At 34.2% G+C, this 23,549-nt stretch overlaps 1 protein-coding gene across 1 annotated transcript in view; it reads left to right on the forward strand.

Annotated features, from left to right (window-relative positions):
- Positions 1-23,549, forward strand: part of SEMA3A (semaphorin 3A) — a 171,412-nt gene that overhangs the window by 67,001 nt on the left and 80,862 nt on the right. Inside the window, exon 4 of the mRNA XM_031591157.2 lies at positions 1,413-1,532. Within this exon, the coding sequence (XP_031447017.1) occupies positions 1,413-1,532 (120 nt within the window). The remainder of the gene's footprint in view (positions 1-1,412; positions 1,533-23,549) is intronic.

Below are 23,549 nucleotides of genomic sequence, written 5' to 3' on the forward strand. Positions count from 1 at the left end.
AGACCAAAGACATAGTATGATTTTGTATACTTTTCTCTGGGGTACTCTTTTTAATACATCTCCATTATCTGTTATGCAAATAAAGAGTAACATTTGAAGAGCGATGTCATTTTAGTGCAGTGCATTATGAGAAGCAGAGAATCAGTATTTTATCTAAGTTTGTTGCTTGTCCAAGTAGTAGCCTAAGGCATGCTTCAAATTGCACATGCATTTTCATGGCAGAGACATCATTTTCTGTTTGAGATTATCTAGTTAAATTAGCAAGCAAGTTATAGAGAGGGAGGATGCCAGTCGATGAGATCTTTGCAAAGGTGGTTATCACCACTGCACTGAGTACTGTTAGCAGAAGTAGAAAATGGAGAGTATAGCAACAGAGATGGATGAGCAAGCCCTTTTGGGGCTGAACCCAAATGCTGATGCAAACTTCAGACAAATAGAAAATATATACATACTCCTCTTTTTTTTTTTTTTTTTTTTTAACATAAACTTTCCTGGAAATTGCTATTTTATTTCATTTTTCTTTTTTCCTATTTGAAATTCATTATTTATAATTGTTTTAGTAGACTGATTCACAGGCATTAATGTTTATTTTCATTGTTAGACCTGATTGAAATGAAAATATTAAATAAACAGAAAAAAAAAGTCCATCTTGACTATCAAGTTAGATATTTCCATTTTAATACCATTAGGGCATTAATGATGAGATTTTTGCTAACAGATAACAGATTATGTTTGTGCTAGGGACTGTTAGTACTTTTTATGGGTGCTGAGAACTAAAATCACTCATGATGGATAATTTGGTCAGGTAGAAAATGTAAAGTCCAAGTCTTGCATAGCTTACATTCCAGGAGTCATACACAGTTTCAATAAAGCTAAATGCATGTATTCATCCTTTCAGAACTGTTTGCTAAGCATAGACAATGGAAATGAGGCAGCATTTGTATTGTTAGAAATGTTATATTAATGATTTGTTTTTCATCAACTCTTTCCATCTGGCCCATCTTTTTTTTTTCTAACTGTTACTTAATTGAATACAAACAGTTGGTCCATTTTTCTTCATTATTTCATTCTGACACTTTTCTATAAATGGGCTTTGTCTTACAAACATGGCAGTGCCATAAATTACAGAGATGAAAAGTGTCTGAAAAAAAAATGAAGAAAATTTGTTGTGTAATTTTTTCTTCAGGGCTGGACACTTTATTAAATGACAACCAAAGATATTTAAATGAGATCCTAAATCAGGCTATTTATTAAGTACTTCATTCTAAACATGCTTATAAACAGCTTGAAATAATCACACCTTTAAAATCTGCTCATTCAGACGTATATCCACAACTCAGAAACACTCCTATTAGTCATAATCACTGAATTAACTTTGTGGATAAATGTTTTTTTTTTCATTTTCTTTGCAGAGAGAATGTGCTAATTTCATCAAGGTGCTTAAGACGTACAACCAAACACACTTGTATGCCTGTGGAACGGGGGCTTTTCATCCCGTGTGCACTTATATTGAAGTTGGAAGCCATCCTGAGGTAAATTATCTTAAAACAATATTTCTCTTTTCCCTCATTTAATCTTTATTGGTGTTTAGCCATGAGGCACACTCCCTTGTTTCTGTGGCTCAGGGAACAGATCTGGTAGAACCTGCTTCTGCCTCTGGTGCTGATGTGCTGATGGATGGATCACAACTGAATCTATGCTTTTCTCCCACACACACAGCATCCTTTCCCCCAGGGTCTTAAATAAATACCAATAAGCCCATTCTGCCTACTTCATAGTTGAGCCAGTGCTTTTAATCTGAGACCAGCTTTGTCTTTTAATGTTTTACTAGTTGGTACAGTCTGACACCACAGTAGATTTCTTCCAGCTAGGATTTAAAACAGTGTTACATATTCATAAATACCACTTCTCAGGTTTGACCTGACATAGCAACTGCATTTCGTATACAACCTAAGTTTTGTTTCCTCACAAAATAAATCATTTTCCCTCTCTTTTCCTCATTTTTTTAAACCTTTATTTTGCTGACTTTTGCTTAGTCCTGCAAAAAGCATAGAGTAGCTCTTGCACTGTTTTGTCAGTGATTGTGATAACTAAATAGATAAACACGGTCTTTTCCTGTGAAAAATAGTGTCATCCACAAAAAGCAATAGATCCATGCTTATTTCTCTGGCTGAAAATTATACTAAAATGTCTCTGTGCTCCTGCAGTTAATTCCATTTCAATCCTTTTCCTTTTAGGAAAGCCAATATATATATATATATATATTCTTTTTTTTTTTTTTTCTTTTTTCTATTAATCTGAGTACATGATATCAGTAAATCCACTTTTAATTTTTTTTCATTCTGACTTAACTGAGTGTTGCTCCATAGACTGTTTCAGTTTAGCAGCCAGATTCCTGATGTATTTTCAGCAATCACTCACTACATTTAAGGATATATTTTATTGGTGAACCTATAGTCATGTTACTGGTAGCTTCAGTGATCTCCGAAGAACAACTCTTTCAACTTACCTGATGGTTTTGCAATTCGGGTTTTCAGATTTCTGTGACAAGAAAGACATCACTGTTAACTGAATGAGGACTCAATTATTTAAAAACCAGAAATTCTTCTTGTAGAAAAGCTAATAGATTTTTTGAGTGTTAACTTTATAGTTTGAAAACTATTCTTCTCTATAAAAATGTCTTTTGATATTTGAAACATGAGTCTTATAAACATAAGGTTTTGAAGGAATAAAGGAGCTGCAGTGTAGAAGGGTTTTGTGTGGTTTTTTTTTTTTTTTTTTTTTTTTTTTTTCCTATATACATATATATATTAGTTAATGTTTTATTCCAGAATGCATTTTTGGCAATTAGTGATTGTATCTTGACCACACACAGTATGTCATTGCTTACTGCATTAAACAGATTCTCTGCTTCCTGAGATCCATTTGGGAATTGGTAGACATATTAATTAACTCTAGTTCCGTAAGATGTGTGTCAATCAATCCTTGGCTATCTGCCAAGTGAATCTATCTGCAGAGAGATAGCTGGTATGAGGTCATTTACTTCTGCGTTTGGCTATTTTATGACTGTGTCATAAAAATAACACACAGTTTATCAAGAATTTATAGGAAGGATGATCTGAGATGTGAGGCCAGATCCAACCTTGGTTTAACATTCTGTGTTTTGAAAGACTTGGGTCAATGATGCATTTGGCCCAGGAGCTGAAAGAAGATGTTTGTTTTAGCTTTCTTCTAGCAGTTCATAACAATCAACAAAATATAAATCACTGCTTTTTTTGGTCAGTTTGTTAGCACCCAGTGCTGGAATCATTTTCATGGACTGTGGTTTCAGCTTCCCAAGCCAGAGAAAGGAGGATCTTCCTCTGAACTGCCATTGTCACTGTTAGCTTCTGATTTCATATTTAAACTGTGAATGAAATTATCCTCATCTTCTGCTTCTGTATTCTCTGGATTACTGTGCAGGAGGAGTCACTTCCTTTTCAGTCCATCTCTATCTGTGCTAAGAGAAACTGGGACGAGAAGGAGGCAGCTGTACCCACCTAATACCAGGCTTTCACAAATGTGATAGTCAGCCTATGACCTGTGTCTTGATAAAGCGAGAATGGGTTGAGTTAGGTTTGCCACGAGAAATATTCTCGACTGCCTCTCTCTGAGTTAGAGCTTTTTCTTTTACACAGCGGCCTAGGCAGAAATTACAAATGTGCACCTTCTGCAGGAGCAGGGGCAAGAGGAGTGTGTTTGACTGACAGCAGCTATTCCAGAGCGGGGGGATGCAATCTTAGCCCTGCACTCTGCATCTTTAGGAGCCAGCTGGTTTATGTGTTGATGTCAAACAGCAGCTATGGACATGTCAAAGAGCCATGCTTCTGTATCATAAACAGTTTATGCCTTCATAACACGCTAAAAAAGGTAAAAAGTAAAAATGACAGTGAGGGATTGATTTTGAGTAAAAAAAATTGCTATCTAAAATACTTCCTGAAGATTCATTTTTGGCCACAAACTTGTGGAAAATTAACGAAACTTCACCATCTGCTTATTTTAAAGCACTTAGAGAGGTAAATGTGAACAGATTAGAGGAATAGTTGGCGAATGTACCTACTGTCTAATAAAATTGCTTGTTTATGTGACGGCAGAATAGAACCCACCTGTCTGAGATTGCTGGAGGAGAGGAAATTAGTGTGTGTCAAACTGAAGAGGATGGAAAAAATGTAATTTAAAGAAAAGAGTGGGAAGTGATAGAGGAGACACTGGAAACAATTGGCATAGGCTGCAAGAGACTGGAATATGGTACAACTCTTATGTCTAGGGAAAGGAAATAAATTACTTTGTGTGACAGTCATAAAGTAATGGGGAATATGATTTGTTAAGTCTGTTAAATATCTCTTCTATATGAAACAGTATTACAGCCCTATTCCATACTTGAAGAAAGCCATTTTTAGTGATGAAACTAGGCAGATATAATTGAGTTTGATGAACTACAGTATAGGAAATAATAATAAAAAGGTAAAAGGATATGAACAGCATGCTGTGCATCTGATTAAAAATGATCTGTGCAAATGTATACAGCCTAATATGTTGTGAATTACACTGCATTCTAAGGAGTAAAGCAGACTAATCTGCGCTTAAATCCATTCCAGATGTGGGAGTGAATAACCACAGTATTTAGAGAGAAGAATAAAGCTAATGTTTGAATAGACTTTAAGCACGTAAGCCATGAGTAAGCAGGAAAGAACATATTTAGACAGAACATAACATGTGTGTGTGCAGAATACCTGAGAAGAACCTAATTTAAACCTTGAGGTCATCCATGGGAGAGGCTATATTTGTACCTTCACTGAATGCGGCAAACTGGCTTGTATGCAAATATCTATACTGTATGTGTCTGAATTTAAGTAAGATGACCTAATACAGACACCTACATCAGCTCTGGAGACCTAAAGTTGGGCAACATGCAACATTCTCTCCAGCTAATGCAATATAGTACAAGAAAGCAATTACTACAAAATATAAGAAAATGATTAGCTGAGCTATGCTTTACTCCCACTGACTTCTGTGGAAACAGTACCAAATGTGCAGAAATGATATCCTTATGGCTGCAAAATTGCAGAAGTCAGATCTGCACTTGAAAGGAACACATACAACTGCGGGGAGACACAGAGGTGCATTAAACTCACTAGAAAAGCACAACAGGATGCAGAATGCACCTGCTTGTGCATGCCTGAGCAGGGGGAGCAGCCCTGCTCCATTTCCCTAGGGCTCCCTTTGGGGTAGTTTGCATGAACAAGTGGGGAACAGTCCTGTTTAAGGAAAGAACAGAATTTTCCATTTACTTAACCCTTACATACAGGTGGAAGTATAGAGTACACTTTTTTTAACACTCGAGGCAGGAACTGCAAAGAGCTGTACAAAACTGTTTGCCAGATCCTCAGCATGAAAACATTGGAATTTCTTCAGTGGAGGTAATTCAATAGATGCTGTCTGAAGAACTAACCCATCTTCTTTTATTGTCTCCTAATTCCAAATTTCTTGTCAGTGTCTCACAGATTAAAACTCATTTTTAACTGGATGAACTTAAAAGGTCTGAGATCCCTTTAGTTGCAGTTTACTTCTTATTCGTAATCAATAAAGAAGCTCTAAGTTTAGTTCAGATTTATGATGTACATAAAACATTAAGTTATTGCATATGAAGTTATATAATGCTACCACCTGTAATGTATTTACTTTTTCCGGTCTCTGTGTATTTTAAAAATTTTTAGTTCAACTCATAAAATTTTGCTGAATTATACCTTCTTCTTTTTTTTTCCTCCTTCTGTACTTTACATTAGAAGCAGTCTAGAGTGCATTTTCTAAGTAATGGACATCCTGTTCTTATATATTTATGCATCTGCTTTTTTCAACCGTCTCTACGTATATGTGTTGGTACATATTACACAAATATATGAATATAGTGATAGAAAAAGTTTTTTGTTTTTTGTTTTTTTTTTCTTAAAAGAATGACTTTGCAGAGACACTTTGCATGAAGAACCAGTGGTACTGTTGAAACAAAATGTTGTGTAACGTGTAGGAGGCCTACTGGAAAGCTGGGGAGGGACTTTTTAGAAGGTAGTGACAGGATGAGGGGAAATGGTTTTGAACTGGAAAAGGTTAGGTTTAGACTAGATACTGGGAAAAAAAATTTTACTGTGAGGGTTGTGAGACACTGGAACAGGTTGCACAGAGAGGTTGTGGATCCCCCCCCCCCCTCCCTGGAAGCATTCAAGGCCTGGCTGGATGGGGCTTTGAGCAATCTGGTCTAGAGGCAGGTGTTCCTGCCTATAGTAGGGGAGTTGGAAATAGATGATCTTAAAGATCCCTTCCGACCTGAATCATTCTATGATTCTATGATTACATTCTATCATTCATTTCCTACTATAAAATCCACAGTGAAATATTGATTTCTCTAGCAGCAGATGTGGCATAAATAGGCCCAACTTTATTGAAGACAGTAGAGTAGACTACATCAGTTAAGAATCTGATCTACTGTTTTTAAGTGAAACATTTGAGCAAATGATTTTTTAGGTTAAGAATCAACTGAGGTTAATTGACTTCCCATCTAATTTATTATACCTTTATGTAGTTATTATATGCTTAACAAATATATATTAAAAATATGAATGGAAGAGATACTCTTAAAGGATGACCCTTATTTGTGATGATGGTACGTCATGTTGATGTAGTAACTATGTGATACTACTGTTTTTTATTACATACCAATTCTAAGCACAACTGTAGTGATAGAGAAATGTTGATAAAATAATATCTAGTTTACAGGCAATAAGAGCTTATTTCAGTCTGGAGACGATGTACTTTTCAGGCTAGTTCAGATCCAGTCAGTACACATGAAAATAAAGATCTCCAGCTTGTGTAAGCACTTTTTAAAGCATTGCTTTCAGTCTTCTGGTTGATTTTGCCCTGGAAAAACAATTATTTCTTTATGCTTTCTGCTATATTAGAAAAGTGCAGGTACTGGATTTTTTTTGCTGCAGTTCAGGCTTGCAGAAAGAGTAGTCATCATTAAGCTCACATCAGTCCAGGTATCTCACAGGACCAATGGCTAAAATCACAAAATAAAGGGCCTTGATTCCTCTGGAGGCTGATGGATCTACAAAACATTACTTCTACTAATCCATATTGATTTCCAGTCCTTTAGGCTACCCTACATGAAGACTGCATGAAATCAGGCTTTTCACATGTGTACAGTTTACCTCCACTTGTCAAGAAGAGTAAATCTTGGCATGTGTGTAATCTTCCTAGCGTTTAGGAAGTATATAGTTTTATATGCAGTTATATGTAGCTGTATATAGTATGTAGTATTTTTTGCAAGCCTTAATTGACTGTATTATTGATTGGGAAGGGATATGTCAGAGAACTTTCCCTTGACTCAAAGACAATATTTACAGGAGTACAGGAAGGGAACAGAGAGCATCTCGATCCTTTGTCATAGCACAAACTAGGTGAGCAGTTTATTCTGGTAATCCTTGACAAACACTTCCATAAGAAAACCAGGATGTGTTGTTGGACGATCAACATATTGATAAGCACCATCATGCAGCAGTATTTATTTCTTATTTCCCAAATGGCTTCTCTTGTTACATGGTATGATCTTGTGATAAAGTTACAGAAGTAGGAGATCAACATGCAAAGATAACTTGAACCCCTTTTAAAAGACTTTTTGAAAAACTCCATAAACCTCTTTGTAAACAAATATGAATCAGGCTGATAGTTAAAGCCTATTATTTATGAAGGCCTCTCTTTGAATACATTGTAGATCTCCTTTGACTTTAGTTGCATTTTGAATACTTGTCTGGTAAATGATATGATAACAAAATTCAGATTTTTCAAAACCCCATTCTGTCACTGTGAAACAAAAGATAAGTCCAATAAAAATTTATTTCCAGAGTAGTTGTTTTAAAGTGAGGCTATTATTCTTAATACGTTAATTTAGCCATTGGAATAGGTTAATTTATGAGCTAAACTTCATTAAATTGAGTAAAACACATGGCAACAGTGGCTGAAATCACTCCTACCCCTCACTGTTATGTAAGTCTACACAGCTGCTACAGAGGTTTTATCCTAAGCACAGAGAGATACTGAAGAAAATAATATTGTGATTTTTTTTTTTCAAAGTATCCGATTTTAACAGGATAAGAATTGATTTCTTAATAATATTATAATAGTTACTAAACTTTTGGAGTAAACCACAAAGTTAAATGTATAATCATTTAAATTTGCAGGCAGTGTTCATTTTCCTGACATAGTCAATCGAGAAGGATGAGCCTTTATGGCAGTGGAATATTTGAGAACCAACTGATCCACTTCTTCCATTTATCAGCAAAAAGATACAATTGTAAAAATAGGACTACTCCAAATTATATACGTGCAAAGAATCTGGTTCAGTATCTTGAAATTCAGATAGAATGAAAATACCATTTGGGGGGAAAATATTTAGCAGAGTCGTGCTTTACCCGTTTACAGGAAATGTGAACATTGTAGGTTTTCAGTTGTCTTTTAATGCATTCAGTTCTGCCCTTGTATATTTCATAATTACACCTACGCAATTTGGAATCTATTTATGTCTGAAGTGACAGAAAGTCAGTAATTATGTCTGAGATTCACTTGGAGACTTACAACTTGAACATTTACAAGCTGGAAATAAAATCAAATTTTAAAACTGTCATGAGTCAAAACAGTATGTTGAATTATTTTATTTTTACACCTTTATTTCAAAGACCACAGACTTAATTGACTTAAGCAAAATGAAAGCACAGTTCTTCATTAAGTCATATAGAGAAGAGGTCTGAGATATGATAAGAAGCAGAACAAAGACATGAAATTTATAACCGCAATGGCTATTTGTTGCACAGCAGAAAACACTAATGAATCCCCTATAATTATTAAAGTCTGATTAGTTCAGCTATTTAGCAAATAACTTTTGTTTAGAACTTGATAAATATATCTAAATTGTTATGGCAGATCTCTTGAGTCCATTCGTAAACAATGTATATAGATATAGAGAGATATTAATAATTTAAGTCTAATAACTCTAAATTCACTTTACTGTATATATATGTTTCAAAGAAAATGTAAATTAAAGTCACGCTGCAGGTGATTTTCTAGCACTCTGCAGTTTGGTTTAATTGAAAACTTCCATGAGATGAAAGAGCACTGATAAGAATGAGTTCTGTAGGATGCACCGGTGTTTCTGTGGATTTGGTTTGATCAATAGAGGCTTCTCATGCCACTGAATGAAATTTGGTAGTACCAAAATCCTGTATTTTATTCTGATATTCCAAAAAAAAAATTACCTCACACAAAGTAACAAAAAAAAAATCTAGATTTTCTTAATGCAAAAAAGAGCATAGCATGAAGGGTAGCACTGATTTTGAACCCATCGTCTCCTAATGAGTGAAATCTATGCGCTAGCACGCTTCCACTGAGATAACTAAAAAGACCATTGTTTCCCCAATGTACCAAGCTTTTGGCCTTCTGTTACTGAGAAATGCTGGTTGATTGCAGTGGAGAACTGTATACAGTATGCCACAGCTGAATGACTTCCATGAATGAGAAACTAAAGCCAGTCGACATATTCATTAGGTTCAAAGAAATGTGTCTCAGAACTGTGGGAAAACTTTTGTTTATTCTGCTAGAGGGGAGGAAAAAAAAAAAAAAAGAAAAAGAAAAAAGAAAAAGAAAAAGAAAAAAAAAAAGATAGAAAGAGACCTCCATGGAAGGAAATTCATGGAATGGAGTGTGTGCACGTGCACATACGGGATTGCTAAGTGGATTTTCACTTCTAAGATATGTACTATTTTACTTTATGAATCTATGCCTTAAAATCATGTCACAGAAAGGATGAGTAACACTGAGTATGTTCAGATAATGCATGATTCAAGTTAAAGGAACTCTTAGGAGCTTGTTCTAATATCTGTTTTATTTTAAAATCTGGCGTGCTTTTTTCATGAAACAATTTTCTTCAGTGGAGCCCTGTATCAGTGTAACAGACTGATGTTTACTTGTTTGTATAATTAGAGAAAAAGCATGATTTTCTAGCATTATTAGAGGAATGACTCAGAGTTTTGTGATTGCTTTAAAAATATTAATTGTAATGATTGCTACTAGTGATGCTGAGAATACATCCACTATTTGCAAGTGGATATTAATTATTTTTTCTATCAATTAAAGGATGTTATGATAAGTTATTTATTTCCAGAATGTAAATATTCCCACTGGCACATGATTACCTAATTTTGCCCTGAGATAATACAATTACTCATTACAAACTTAGATTGTTTTATTTAGAGAGATGACAGTCAGATTAAGATGTAGATCCAGTTTTCTGTCTGCGATTACTGTGTTCATCCATGAGTAGAGTCCATAGTGTTCCTAATAACACAGAAGCTCAGCATTTGCCTCTTGTTAGAGTAACAATTTAAAGCATTAACCCAGCTTCACAGTCATGAAACATATGCAAAATTTCATCCACTCACCTTCTGAAATAAAAGATAAGTATGGCTGAATCCTTTGATCTTTCAACCAACACAAGGGAGAAAAGAAATAACAAACCACCATCTGTTGAGAAAACAATTTAATAAAAACAATGGAAAGCCAGCATATAGTGTAGACAGCTTTAATTGAGGAAATGATTTATAAATAGAATTATTTCTTGATTTAGAGGTGCAGAAAGAAGCAAAACTGAAAGAAGTCATTACGAAGCACAGATTTTGATAGATCAGCATCAAAGCAACAATTTTTATTGTGTGATCTTTGTCACAAATCTCCATTTGACATGGCCTGACCTCATGGAGAAGAATCACATGTTAAGTGTGATTTCTACAGCTGAAGGAAGTGACTGTATTTTGTTTCTAGCTCAGTACAAACATCTTGTCAAATAGGCTTTAAACAGTCAAGGTCACAATGCAGCAGGTTTCAGCTGTGGGTGATGCTCCACATTCAGGCCATGGAGCTGTGAAATGCACAACTACAAACTAATGGGAGAATATCATAAATATGCAGATGCAAGGAGATAACCAAGATCCTGCTGACATTAACTGACTTTGCTGGACTTTGTCTAAAATTTTATGAGCTAATCTGTTGTGAAATACTTTTCAGATTTGAGTTTTAAAGGCTGTGGGATCTTTCAACTCTCAGAACTTAAACGTACCATTTAAAAAGTGAGTCTGAAAACATCACTTATTTCCATACTTTGAGACCAACCTCACACATACCCCTTTTGCATCCTCTCATTGTCTGTTCTGCACAGTGGCAGGCCTCTGGTCATTCCCTGAAAGGCCCAGGCTGTTTGTGGCAGAAGTATGGCCTTCTTGGTGGCCATGGCTAAGTTTCTCTACAAAAACATCCTCCTGCTACATCTGGTTCTAAGAGACTCACTCACTCAGAATACCCAGAAAAGGAGCATTTCTCCAGTGCGAAGATGAGAGTACTCATGGATTTAAAAGTAATTTTTCAGACAGATTCAGGAAATAAAAAAAAGTAGTTTTCCAACAATTGGAGGCTCCCTTGGTATGCTTCCAAGCACCCTATTCTTCCTTTCATTAACAGCTGCGTTTGGCATGACAAAACTGGCTTCTCCACAATGATTAAATCTTATTTCTCCTTTGACAAAAAGCAGAGTAGCTGCAGGTGAAGCTACTATTTCTGTGAGTAAAGACCAGTGCATAGGTATTTCCAGTGGTTGCCTGATGGAACACTACATAATTGTTCTTCTCTTGCTATCTTGACCATCCTCTTTTTATGGACAGACTTATATTTATGTGAAAATGTTTCCATAATACTTTCCAGATGCCTTCTTGCTTTTACAAGATTCATATATTGAATTTCTTCTCTGCCTTGTGTTGTACAAAGAACATCTCAAATATGTTACTATCAAAATAAGTTCGAAAAGTACAACTATTCCATGTTCAATAAGAAAATAATGGTAAATATAGATGCTTTGATTAATGATTAGTACTTTGCTTGTTAAAGAGAATATAAGAATAAAATTAATAAATAAGAATTAATATATAAATATATGTAAATAAGAATTAATCTCATATATGAATATAAGCCATGGAGAATACGCCTGCAAAAGGTAACATCTCTCCAAAATATGAGCAGATAGTTTAACCAAGACACCACTTTCTAAATTTAAAAAATACCTTTATAAACTGAAAGACAATGTTTTTTATTTGTTTGTTTGTTTTGTTTTTGTTTTTGTTTTTGTTTTTGTTTTTAGTATACAATCTTTCATCCTTTTTCATCACTTTTTTTTTCTGGTATAAGATGACACAGATTAACCATCAAGTATTTCAAGATCTCAAAAGTCTGACTGGACTCCTCCATCCTTAAACAGTACCTTTTTGGGAATACGAGGCCCAGTACAGCAATGAATGTTTGATTGCTGCAATAGTACATTGCACTAGAAGGAAATCTAGATTTAGGAGTGGGAAATGGATAAGAGATTGTGTTTTTTGCAGAGAAGGAACAAAGGACTGTTTATAAAAGTATCTAAAAAAATCAGATATAGAAACAGGGTATGAGCATGGAATCATAGACTCCTTAGAGTTGGAAGGACTGGTGAAGGCCATAAATAATCATTTTTCATGTAAGTAAGTCCTTATGTCTTTTGCTGTGAAGAATTAATCAATTTACTGCTGGATGTCTGTGGGATATTAGGAATAGTAACTAGCAAGAATAGTAATGAAATAGGCAATATATTAAATGTTTGTGCTAGTCCCATATGCCTACTGCTTATGTGATGTTGGAAATCAATCTAAGGGATCACGGCAGCTCTTTCCATCCTACAAATCTAAGAATAAAACCTCTTGAAGTCAGAGGGGGAAAGAAAAGTATTTACTCTTCCATTCATTTTCAGTTCTAGTTTACATAGTTTGTAACAACTTGCTTTCTGTTTGTGGCACTCAGTAAATCTGTTTGGAAATGTGCTGGCTCCTCTTTGAGCTCTTCAGCATAAACTAGACTGAATCTCTGTATCTTCTTTCAAATATCGTTCATATGAGAGAAATGTACTGTGCCCCTCTGTTCCTTCCTTCACCTCTCCCTCGTTTATGTAAGACAGATGATTTAGTGACTATGACTTGACTCAGAAGGAATACATGCCTGAGACTTCTACGTGCCCCTGTGGACTTTGAGTAAATTAGTTATTTCCTAAGTAACTTATTTCACTGGAAAAGGGTGAGTAACTTTCCACTATTACTTGGGAACTCAAGCAAAGACAATTTAATACCTTTTTTTTTTTTTTTTTTTTTCAGCTTCTAAGTTATTTGTTTTTATTTACTTCCTAAAGGAAATTTTATTTTTTAAAATGAATATGAGGAACAGACTAGATGAGAAACCAGTCAGTTGCCAGTGGAAAACATAGATAAAAAAAAAAAAAGTAGTATGTAGAATAAATAAATATACTGTGGTGAATTCATGCCTGTAAGAACTTCAGGTGACTTATGGCATCTAATCTGTTCTAATTTGTTTACATCTGGAATTTTCTATAAGTTTGGACTGTCTTCTCTCCTAGTGATATAATTCACAACTAGCAATTATTGCAGTACAGTAGTAATTTGCAATTTGATTCTTTTTCAAATACTTTACATCTATTTATAATCATATATATTGTCCAGTTCTAAGCAACTATCTTCTTTTTACTTTGTGCATCAATCAGCTCTAGAAGAGCTGTCATGTGACTTTTCTAACATTTTCATGTATTTTACTAAATAAATATTACCTGATTTGTGAAAATCTGTGGATTCCTTTGAGTTGCAACGTGATCACACTCAGGGAGATACGTTAATAAATGTTTGCAAGTACCTAATCAGATGAGAGCGCAATACTCTCCATTAGTGAAATATGATCCATAGTGAATCTTTTATGGGAGTGCTAATAACTATCTTTAGGTTAAAGTGCTCTGATGTCATTGTATAACGGTATATGTCTTTAGATGTGCATCATTACAGCAATGTAATTAAAGATTATTTAGTTATTAAATGGTTAGCTTTGAGGAATCCTTGAATAATATGGCTTCAAACATGCCTTTGGAAAGAAATTAATCAAGGAAATTAAAAATCAGTTTAAATGCAGAATATCTGGCAAAATATGCTTGGTGGCAGAAAGCTGAGGAAGATATGTCCAGTTATTTTTAAACATAAAATAATCTTGGTTGTCCTTGTATGTAAGACAAAGTTTAGGCTGTTGATTAAAAAGAACAATGGCAAAATGGCTGAATAAAAATGCAGTGTCAAAATTATCGCTGTCCTGTTTCAAGTACTGCTTGAATGTAGAGCTCAAGTAACACTCTGGATGGGAGAAATATCAAAATTTGCTTGATCCTTTTCACACCTCTTCTCTACATGGAGTTAAAATTCTGGAAATGAGTGACTAGAGTTTTACCAACAGCTCTATCTGACTCATCAGAAAGATGCTTTCAGGAATTGTTAGCCCAGTGCTTTCTTCTGTGCTTAATATAAACCATACCAGGAATGTTGAGCAAGTGGCTTGATCTGGGTGTAAACATTTCTGAGCACTGTTCAAGTGGGAATATGACACGGGTGACACCCTTGACAGAGTGGGGCACTACAGAAGTGAGAGAAATTTATTTTTCCTCATAATTTCTGAGCTGGATTGAAAGTTCATAGATGTTCATAGATGTTGACTTAAAAATCATTTCCTAGTTTTATGCAACCAGCAGTGACAAATGTACAGTATATTTTGCTTTTCTCTTTGTTTAAATAGAAACAATCCATTAGGTAAACAGAATCATCTAAGACCTTTTCACATGTACACAAGAAGTTATAAAGTTCAAATCACTGCTGTCCTCCTGAAGCACTGGCTTTGCTCCAGGCATTGACATTGTTCACATACCTTAAGTTTTATCCTTATTTAAATGTTTTGCCTGATCATGTCTCTTAACAAAAGAGGGAGAAAAAAAGAAATCTCTCATACTGCCAAAAGTTTTGCTCATGACGTGGTTAGAAAAGTATTGTAAAAAATAATAATGAAAAAAAGAGTTAGTTTCTGGATATAAATTTGCATCTTTCATGCTATGATTTGTATTTTCAAATCAGTGAGATAAATTAGCACTAGTGGCACCATCTTATCAACCATATGCAAAGCTACTGCACAATTTCATTGGAGGATGATACCAGTATTATAGATTCTCCCTCAGACCTCAGGCTTCTCAGGAGGCCAAGAGGTTTGGCCTTAATTGGGTTTACACTCTACAATTGAGATTTCTTGAAAGATGAGGCTTCAGTCATTGTTATGTGAAAATGATCCCAGGCCCCCAGGCCAGAAAAAACCTCCTCCAGACAAGCTAAAATAATCCTGGTGGAGTGTCTGCACAGTGAATAAGCTTCAGATGTCCTTCAAAGACCCTCTACACACATAATGACCTAGCTTCCAAAATATATAAAGTTATAATATGTAAGAGTGAAAATAATAATAGTAATAATAATTATTAATACTAATAATAAAACATTTAATATAAGGAGTCTAATAGAATTGGCCTTTCCATTCTACAGTTTCTTAGATACCACAGATTTTTACTTCTTGAGCAGAGTAGAAAGAGTAGAAGTATATATATTAGTTGTTGAAGGGAAATTAAGAAGGAAAAAAAAAGTCTGAGAGAGTAAGACTCTATCCCAAGGAATTATTTTCCCCTGATGTATAATTTATTTTTTCTAATTATGAGTCAATATATGAGTAATCAAAAAACAAATGGCACTGATTACTTTTTCAAAGCAGTAAATCAAATCATTTCATTCTTTACTTCCAGGTTGTTTGAAGTATGGAAACAGCACAAAATCTGAAAAAGTTTACAAAACATTACTTTCTGAAGCTAACATTTATTTATCAGCTTGCAAAGGGTTTCATAAGAGATATGACTGCACCTACAATACAAACCATGTGTCAAACAGCAGAAAACTGGAGCAAAAATACTGTTTTTTTTTTTTTTTTTTTTTCTTTTTCATGACTTGAGTCAGGTTTCATTTTCTACTTGGCTAAGCATCAGTGATCGTGAAGGTGCTGTATCAACAATAGTCATGGTGGCACATTCAATTTAACTCTAGCTGGTTGAAGTGCTTAACTTCATTTACTTTTTCTGAACAACAATTTGTTTTATTCTGTTTTAACAAACCTTTCTATTTATGCATTTTATCATCTTGAGTTATAGGAATTGCAGATCTGTTTTCATTACTCAAGTGTGGGAGTAAGGAAAGAGTAACACCCTTCATCAGCTTATGGTCGCTATGCCAAAGATCTTTTCCTGGAATACATACTGGATAACAAATCTCTCGAAGTTTGCAGACTTTAATCTAGATTAAGAATTTTGGTTCCTCGTTGAAAAATCTGTTAAACTCATACTGAATTTAGGACATGAAAAGTTTACACATCACTTAATATGGAACAAGATCACAAAAATACTTCAATCTGATACATCTACTAAATTGATGTATTCTCTGAAAAATTAGTGGGGACATACATAAAAGTGGGAAAAAGTAGTAGGGAGGGAACCAGAAAATGAGAGTCTGAACAAGGCAGTCGGGGTTTGGATTGTGAAAGACTTCTCTGCATGACTTAAGCCTTGTCCATAAGTAAACCTGTGAATGTCTCACTAAGGTAGTGCAAATCCCTGTACAGACATTCTCATTTCAGTTTAAGTATTATTTCAGATCTGCTTTTAGCTGCCTGCAAGTGACTGAAATAAGCTGTTCTTAAACTAAGCTCAGTGTACAGTCACAGAGTACATCTGTTTACAGGAGCCTCATTACATTCAAACATACTGATACAGCTCTGAAGATTAGTGCTTGGATTGAAACGGCTATTTAGCCTTTCAAAGGATTTTGCAGGAAAGCAAGCTGGGGTACAAGCTCTCTCTGCTTGTCATTTGTACGTTTGTGAATTTGGCTTTTATTTCTTTGTGAAAATGTGTTTTGATGCTGACACTGAAAAGCCATGACCCACTGTAAAAAGGATTAACTTGAAGGGAGATAGTAAGAATGCATTGTAAACAATGGTTAATACCGAAATTTTAAATCTGTCTGTAAAAAATTATAGCATGATAAATTTTTTTATCGCAAGATAATTTCCTGACATTATAAAAACAGTGATGTATCAGAAACACAAAATAAAAGTCTTAAAGAGAAAGCTAAAGGAAAGTAAATATCTGGGTTTTTTTCTTCTTTTTTTTTCTTTTCTTTTCTTTTTTTTTTTTTTCTTTTCTTTTTTTTCCGTTTAAGAATGATAGGGAATCCTTTGATTTATTTTAACTGACATTACAAGAAGTAGTTTAGATAACACTTAAGGACTTAGACTCATTTATTTATTTATTTATTTATTTATTTATTTATTTATTTATTTATATCAGTATATTTCATAGAGTATTAATGATAATAAATAATGAAATACTTTAAAACAGATAATAGAAGACAGAAAAGCTGGAGATTTCAGTTGCATATAAAAAGCCTGGCATTACACTCATTCCAAGTGCAGACTTACTCTCATGAGCCATGTTAATGATTTGAGTAAAAGGAATTAAAACCTGATCTAAAATGATTCATTTGATAGGGGAAAAATAAGAAAGAAATAAAATATAGGGAGTGGTGACTTTTTAAAGCTATACCCACACCTTTATTATTATTATTTTTTTAACTTCATTTATCTGGTTGAGCAACAAAACAGAAACAAATCCAGACTTAGTCCTTTTAAAACGTCAGAAACAAATGTTAACGTGGTTTTGAATTACTGCAGGAGATAAACTGGAGCAAAAAAACAATATATATATTTTTTTAATTGATGGCTCACCATTTTTGACTGATCTCCATTAAGGAAAATATATTTGCAATACTTCTGTGGAATTGAGAATATGTGATTAAATGTTGTGCCTTAACAACATTGTATTAAAAAAGGAAAGGAAAAGAAAAGAAAAGGAAAGGAAAGGAAAGGAAAGGAAAGGAAAGGAAAGGAAAGGAAAGGAAAGGAAAGGAAAGGAAAGGAAAGGAAAGGAAAGGAAAGGAAAGGAAAGGAAAGGAAAGGAAAGGAAAGGAAAGGAAAGGAAAGGAAAGGAAAGGAAAGGAAAGGAAGAAGAAAGGAAATCCTAATTCTAAGAATTTTTAAGAAATCATTATTTCAGATGAACATAACTTATTTCAAATTTATGATGTTGAAATTACATCAGTATATTCAAAATATTATCTTCTGAAGGCAAAATTCACTAATGACAAATGTCTATTAAGTACATATTTGGAAAGAAATCCATATTATAATTATGATTGAATAACTGCATTGGCTAGTTCAAGTTTCCCTGACCACTTTTTATGAGTCTACTGCTTCCAAGTTAACAGGACTGAAGTAAAATTTGAAGACAATAAGAGAAACGGCAACCAAAATTCAAGCAGAATCCTTATTGAAAACCAAAAGCAATGCTACAATACTGCAATAAAAGGCAGTATTTTAAGAAGAGAAATAAAGCATGTGAAAATTAGTGTCTATTGTAAGAAGAGAGATTTTAAATGTACTAACCCTTTGATAAGAGCTGAGGAGAGCTGTAAAAGTAAGCATAAAGAACTATCATTATCATTACACAAATGAAGGAATGAAGCAATGCTGAATTTAGTCACAATAATAACTGTTCAACTAACTTCCGTTAAAAAGAGATTGCTGTTTTTTTTTTTTTTTTTTTTTTCCCAAGCAATTTCAGTGAATGATTTAAGACAAAGAACTTTGGAGCTGAATATTTGTTTGAAAAGTTGTTTCTAAAGCCAACTCTCTTGTGCTCTGTGATCACCATCTACTCGTTTATATCTATACAGCTAGGATTAGGCTCTATATGCCAGTCTGTCAAACTTGGGCATTAATGACCTATGTACATAATTGCACACTGAAGTGCTTTTATAAAAGCAGCCTCAAAACCCCATTCAGAACTAACCTGAGCAAATGATTTCATTGTTTCCAGGGAGATTACTCTAATATGTAAATTAAAACCAAATCTAAAACCTTTATGCATTTAGGTACTTCTTACGGACAAACTGTTATTAAGTCTCAGTTCTTGATAGTTAGAGAGTAATATAGACATTCTGAAGGTGAAAGGAGAGAGATTTGGAGTTTTTGAAGTGCCAAGGAACAATAGTTTATGAAATGGACAGCAGTAGGAAACTATGCATGAGGATCTGAGACTTGTATTTGGTCTTTCCTGGCTTTTGTAAGTTACTCCTTCACAATTTAGTTTACAGACTAATTTCAAACAGTGGAAGGTATTTTACTTTATCTTAATCTTCTGAAGTATAGTCAACTACTATAGTTACCTAGCCTTATATCTTGTAAATATAGAGAGCTATGCAACTTCAGAAATCATGCATCTGTTATAATATCACAGATACTCATTTCCATGAAATAAAAAATATAAGATAAGCAGAAATACAGAAACAATACATTTCAGAAAAGTTCCTGGATATCTGTTTACAATTTTCTGAACTAGAAAGAATGATGTTACACAAATTGAATGTAAGAAAGGAACTCGGGTAGCAGTATGAAATTTCAGATAAAATTTAATTGTATAAGAGCAGAAGCAAATTAGTATCCAACTGGAAACAGCTCACAGTATCCTTCAGAAAAATATCAACGTAGATTTTAATGTTCAGAATATTTGAAATGTAGGAGTGCACATATACGTGTCTGTTAGAATCATTTGGCTTTCTTCCTTAGATACTACCATCTAAGACGGTAGGTCAAATCCCCATGTTGAAAATTATTTTGGTGTATTCAATTATAAATGCCTAAAAGCTAATGTGATGGAAAGGTAGAGGTGGTAGACAGGTAGGAATGCAGCTGAAGGAGAAAAGCATCTGGACACTATAAGACAGAGCAAGTCTGGTCTATTTTACATCCTGTTATTGTCACTTTGTTTTATGTTTGCAGCTTACACATACTAATTTTTCAACAAGACTCTTCTACTGACCATTAGCTGTTCTATGTAGGGACATATTGTACAAACCTGCCATAGCATCATCATCATGATTTTGTTTTGTTTTGTTTTGTTTTGTTTGTTTTTTTTTGTTTCTCATATCAGTTAAGAATATTAACAGTGCAGTATTTAAAACTTGTGACCAAAAATTAATAAAATGACTTAAAATGAATTGCATTTAAGATAGAAAGAGACTTCTGAATACTGAAAGACGAAATCCAGACAGTAGGAAAATAAGGTTAAATGTATTCTATCTGAAGCCATTTCACAAGAAGTAGAGGAAATGTATGACATATGGTATCAAGTACAGCACTTGGAGTTGAGTCTAAAAATGTTTCAAAAGACAGCTGTAAGTTTGCATGATTAAAAGGGGAAATGAAGGATATGATGATATATCAAGAAACAAGGAAGAGTTATGAAACCAGAGGTGGACTTGTGGGATGTTTGTTTGCTTTTCTTATCCACTAGTTTCTAATGTTTTTACTGAATTTATCTTCAAACTCAACCTGCACCTCTGTCTTCCGTTCTGTTTCTCCCAGTGACATCAGTGCTGGCTATTAACACATAAACTGGGTGGATCTTTGAACCTTGAAACCAAATCAAAGAACAATTTAGGGAAAAAGATAATTGCATATCAGCTCTTCTTCCTTCCAATATGTTTAAACAGATTAGATTATTTTAATAAATGTTGAACGTGGTGGAAACATTTTTGAGTAGTATTGTCATGTGAATATCCAGTGCCTGTATTTGAATCATAAAACTAGTTCAAACAAAATAAAAAAAAATAAAAACATAAAAAAACAACTTATCTCTCTCTATAGAATCGTGTAGTATTCTTTGAGAACCAAACAGAGATATTCCTTGGGAATCACAGGAAGACTAAAGAAGCTAACTGGGCAGAAAGACTGATGCACTTTCCCCATCACAAGTGATCCTTACTAATTTTACTTGGCAGACTGTGCATAGCTTTGTGTGCGCTGAGTAAGCGAAGTTGCCATTAGCTTTACTAGGATTTGAAACAAGACTATATGCTTTTGTTTATGGTGCTGGACAAGGCTCAGGAACTAGAACATTAGCTTTTTGCTTTGGCACAGATTTCCTGACTAAATTACCTAATTTCTCTCTGCCTCATTTCATAAGAACAGTCAAATCTGTTCAAACCAAAGGCTCATTTAGCCCAGTACCTTGGTTCTCACAAGGGCCAATAATGGATGCCAGTGGAAGAGAATAAGAAGGCAAGCATGCAGCAGTGCTTAGTGATATAGTCTCCCAGGCTCAAGCACTCGTTGTTCAGGGATTTCCTGAATCACGGGTGGAATCTCTGTGTTTAATGCTTTTCAATGACTTGTTTTTGATGAATTAGTTCTGGCGATTCTTGAGCTCATATATCTTTTAAGTATCCACAACATCCCATGCCCTACAAATGGTAACATGTGAGGAGCAACCTTGTATTTTGTTTCCTTTAATCCTTCTACCTGCCACTTCCTCATTTTAGAACAAAATGAGAACAATCTTCTTTTCTTTGTCTTTCTTCCGGTTTGCTGTATATTTTTTTAAGTCAAACGGCTATGGCTTAACGAAGTACTGAAAAGCCCAAGAGTACCATAGATTTAGAGAAATAAAAATGGTGGTTTTATTCTTTATTTCTTTCTTTGAAACTTCTAACAGTAATTTTTTTTTCAATTGTTATTAATGGCATTCACTGAAAGAAAGAAAGGAAAAGAGAAAAAAAGAAGCAAAGAGAAGGAAAGAAAGAAAGAAAAAAAGAAAAAGGAAGGAAGGAAGGAAGGAAGGAAGGAAGGAAGGAAGGAAGGAAGGAAGGAAGGAAGAGAAAGAAAGAAAGAAAGAAAGAAAGAAAGAAAGAAAGAAAGAAAGAAAGAAAGAAAGAAAGAAAGAAAGAAAGAAAGAAAGAAAGAAAGAAAGAAAGAAAGAAAGAAAAAGGAAGGAAGGAAGGAAGGGAGAAAGAAAGAGAGAAAGAAAAAGGAAGGAAGGAAGGAAGGAAGGGAGAAAGAAAGAGAGAAAGAAAGAGAGAAAGAAAGAAAGAAAGAAAGAAAGAAAGAAAGAAAGAAAGAAAGAAAGAAAGAAAGAAAGAAAGAATAAAGCTATTGTGATTTTAAGACCTTTTTCTTGATCTAAAGATGAGGTACTGAAATATTGTTTTCAGAACTGCTTTTTCTGGAAAGATGAAGAAGGAAATGGCTATACACAAAGTGTCAAAAAGTCCTTGAAGCAAATGCATAAACTCTTCCAATATATTCCAACTGCCTTTAGTCAGTAATATGAGATTTTACTTCTAGCACTGACAGATAAAACATTTTCAGACAGAAATATAATTTTAAATCTCCCCTTCTTTATACAAAAAGAGATGCTTCCTTTGGTCATTTGAGGCCTTAATCAGCACCTAGTGAAAGCTGAGATGAGAGTGCCACAGGCTGAACTGGAGCAGATGCTTAGTCATTGGTATGAGAATAGAATGCAAATCCTGCAATTTGACTTTTCTGATACCACTAACACCTCCTGAAACAGGAAGACAGCTGGGCTATTATATTTCAGATTCCATTTGTAAGTGTTAATTTTATTGCCTGCATACAAAAGGAAAGGAATAGGGCAATTATACTTCATTTACACTGTTTTTCAATGCCTCTCTAAAAATGGGCTGGTGGATCTTGCTAGCCTTTGTGTGATTTGTCTTACAAGAAACTCCAGTAGATGTTTGGTCATTTCTCATACAAGGCCATGCTTCTAAGGTCTTCACTTTCCATGGGACTTATGCTTGGACAGGAACCAATTAGAGTTGACAATGTTTCAAAAACACACTCTAATTTCTCAGGAGCCTATAATCAGTTTTCAAATCTTAAGTAAACAAAGCTTCATCTATGAAGAAAGTATAAGCTCAGAGGAGTTCAGAGGGTGCCTCCAACAGCACAAACACCCCCTCCTGTTGAAAAGTTTACATCCAAAGTGACAGAAACCTGAGCAGCATTATCTTGCAGATAATCTGGGCAGATTTTTATAAATAAATAAATAAATAAATAGACATGTATTTTCTCCTACCAATTGGGATCGATTGTTCTGGACTCAGGACTAACTTACAGTAAGGAAACTCTCTAGTTTTAAATCTGTGACATTAGTTTAGAAATAACTCAATATCTTTAAAAAAATAAGCAAACAACATTTAGAATGTGGATGTGCAAAAAAAGAAAAAAATCAAACAAAAAGCAGACCCTCTGATATTTGTCCTACTTGATAATCTCAAAAGTTGTTTTTTTCTTTTAATTCCATTGTCTTTTACTGGAGTTGCACAAGTGTAGCTGTGGAGACAACTCAACTGAATGTCTAAATATGCTATTATTTATGAATAACAAATTAAATGGACAATTTGACACAGCAGGTGAGACAGTATTTCAGGTCTCACTATTTTTAGTTGTACATATATTTGTTTGTGTGTGATTGTATATTTCAATGATCAAGAGCTAAGTGCGGTTAAACATTTACCTGCATAAATGCAAATGAAGTTTTCATTTCCACTGGATATTCTAAA

The sequence above is a fragment of the Phasianus colchicus genome, chromosome 1 (genome assembly GCF_987193195.1).
Source record: "Phasianus colchicus chromosome 1, bPhaCol1.hap1.1, whole genome shotgun sequence".
Lineage (NCBI taxonomy): Eukaryota > Metazoa > Chordata > Aves > Galliformes > Phasianidae > Phasianus > Phasianus colchicus.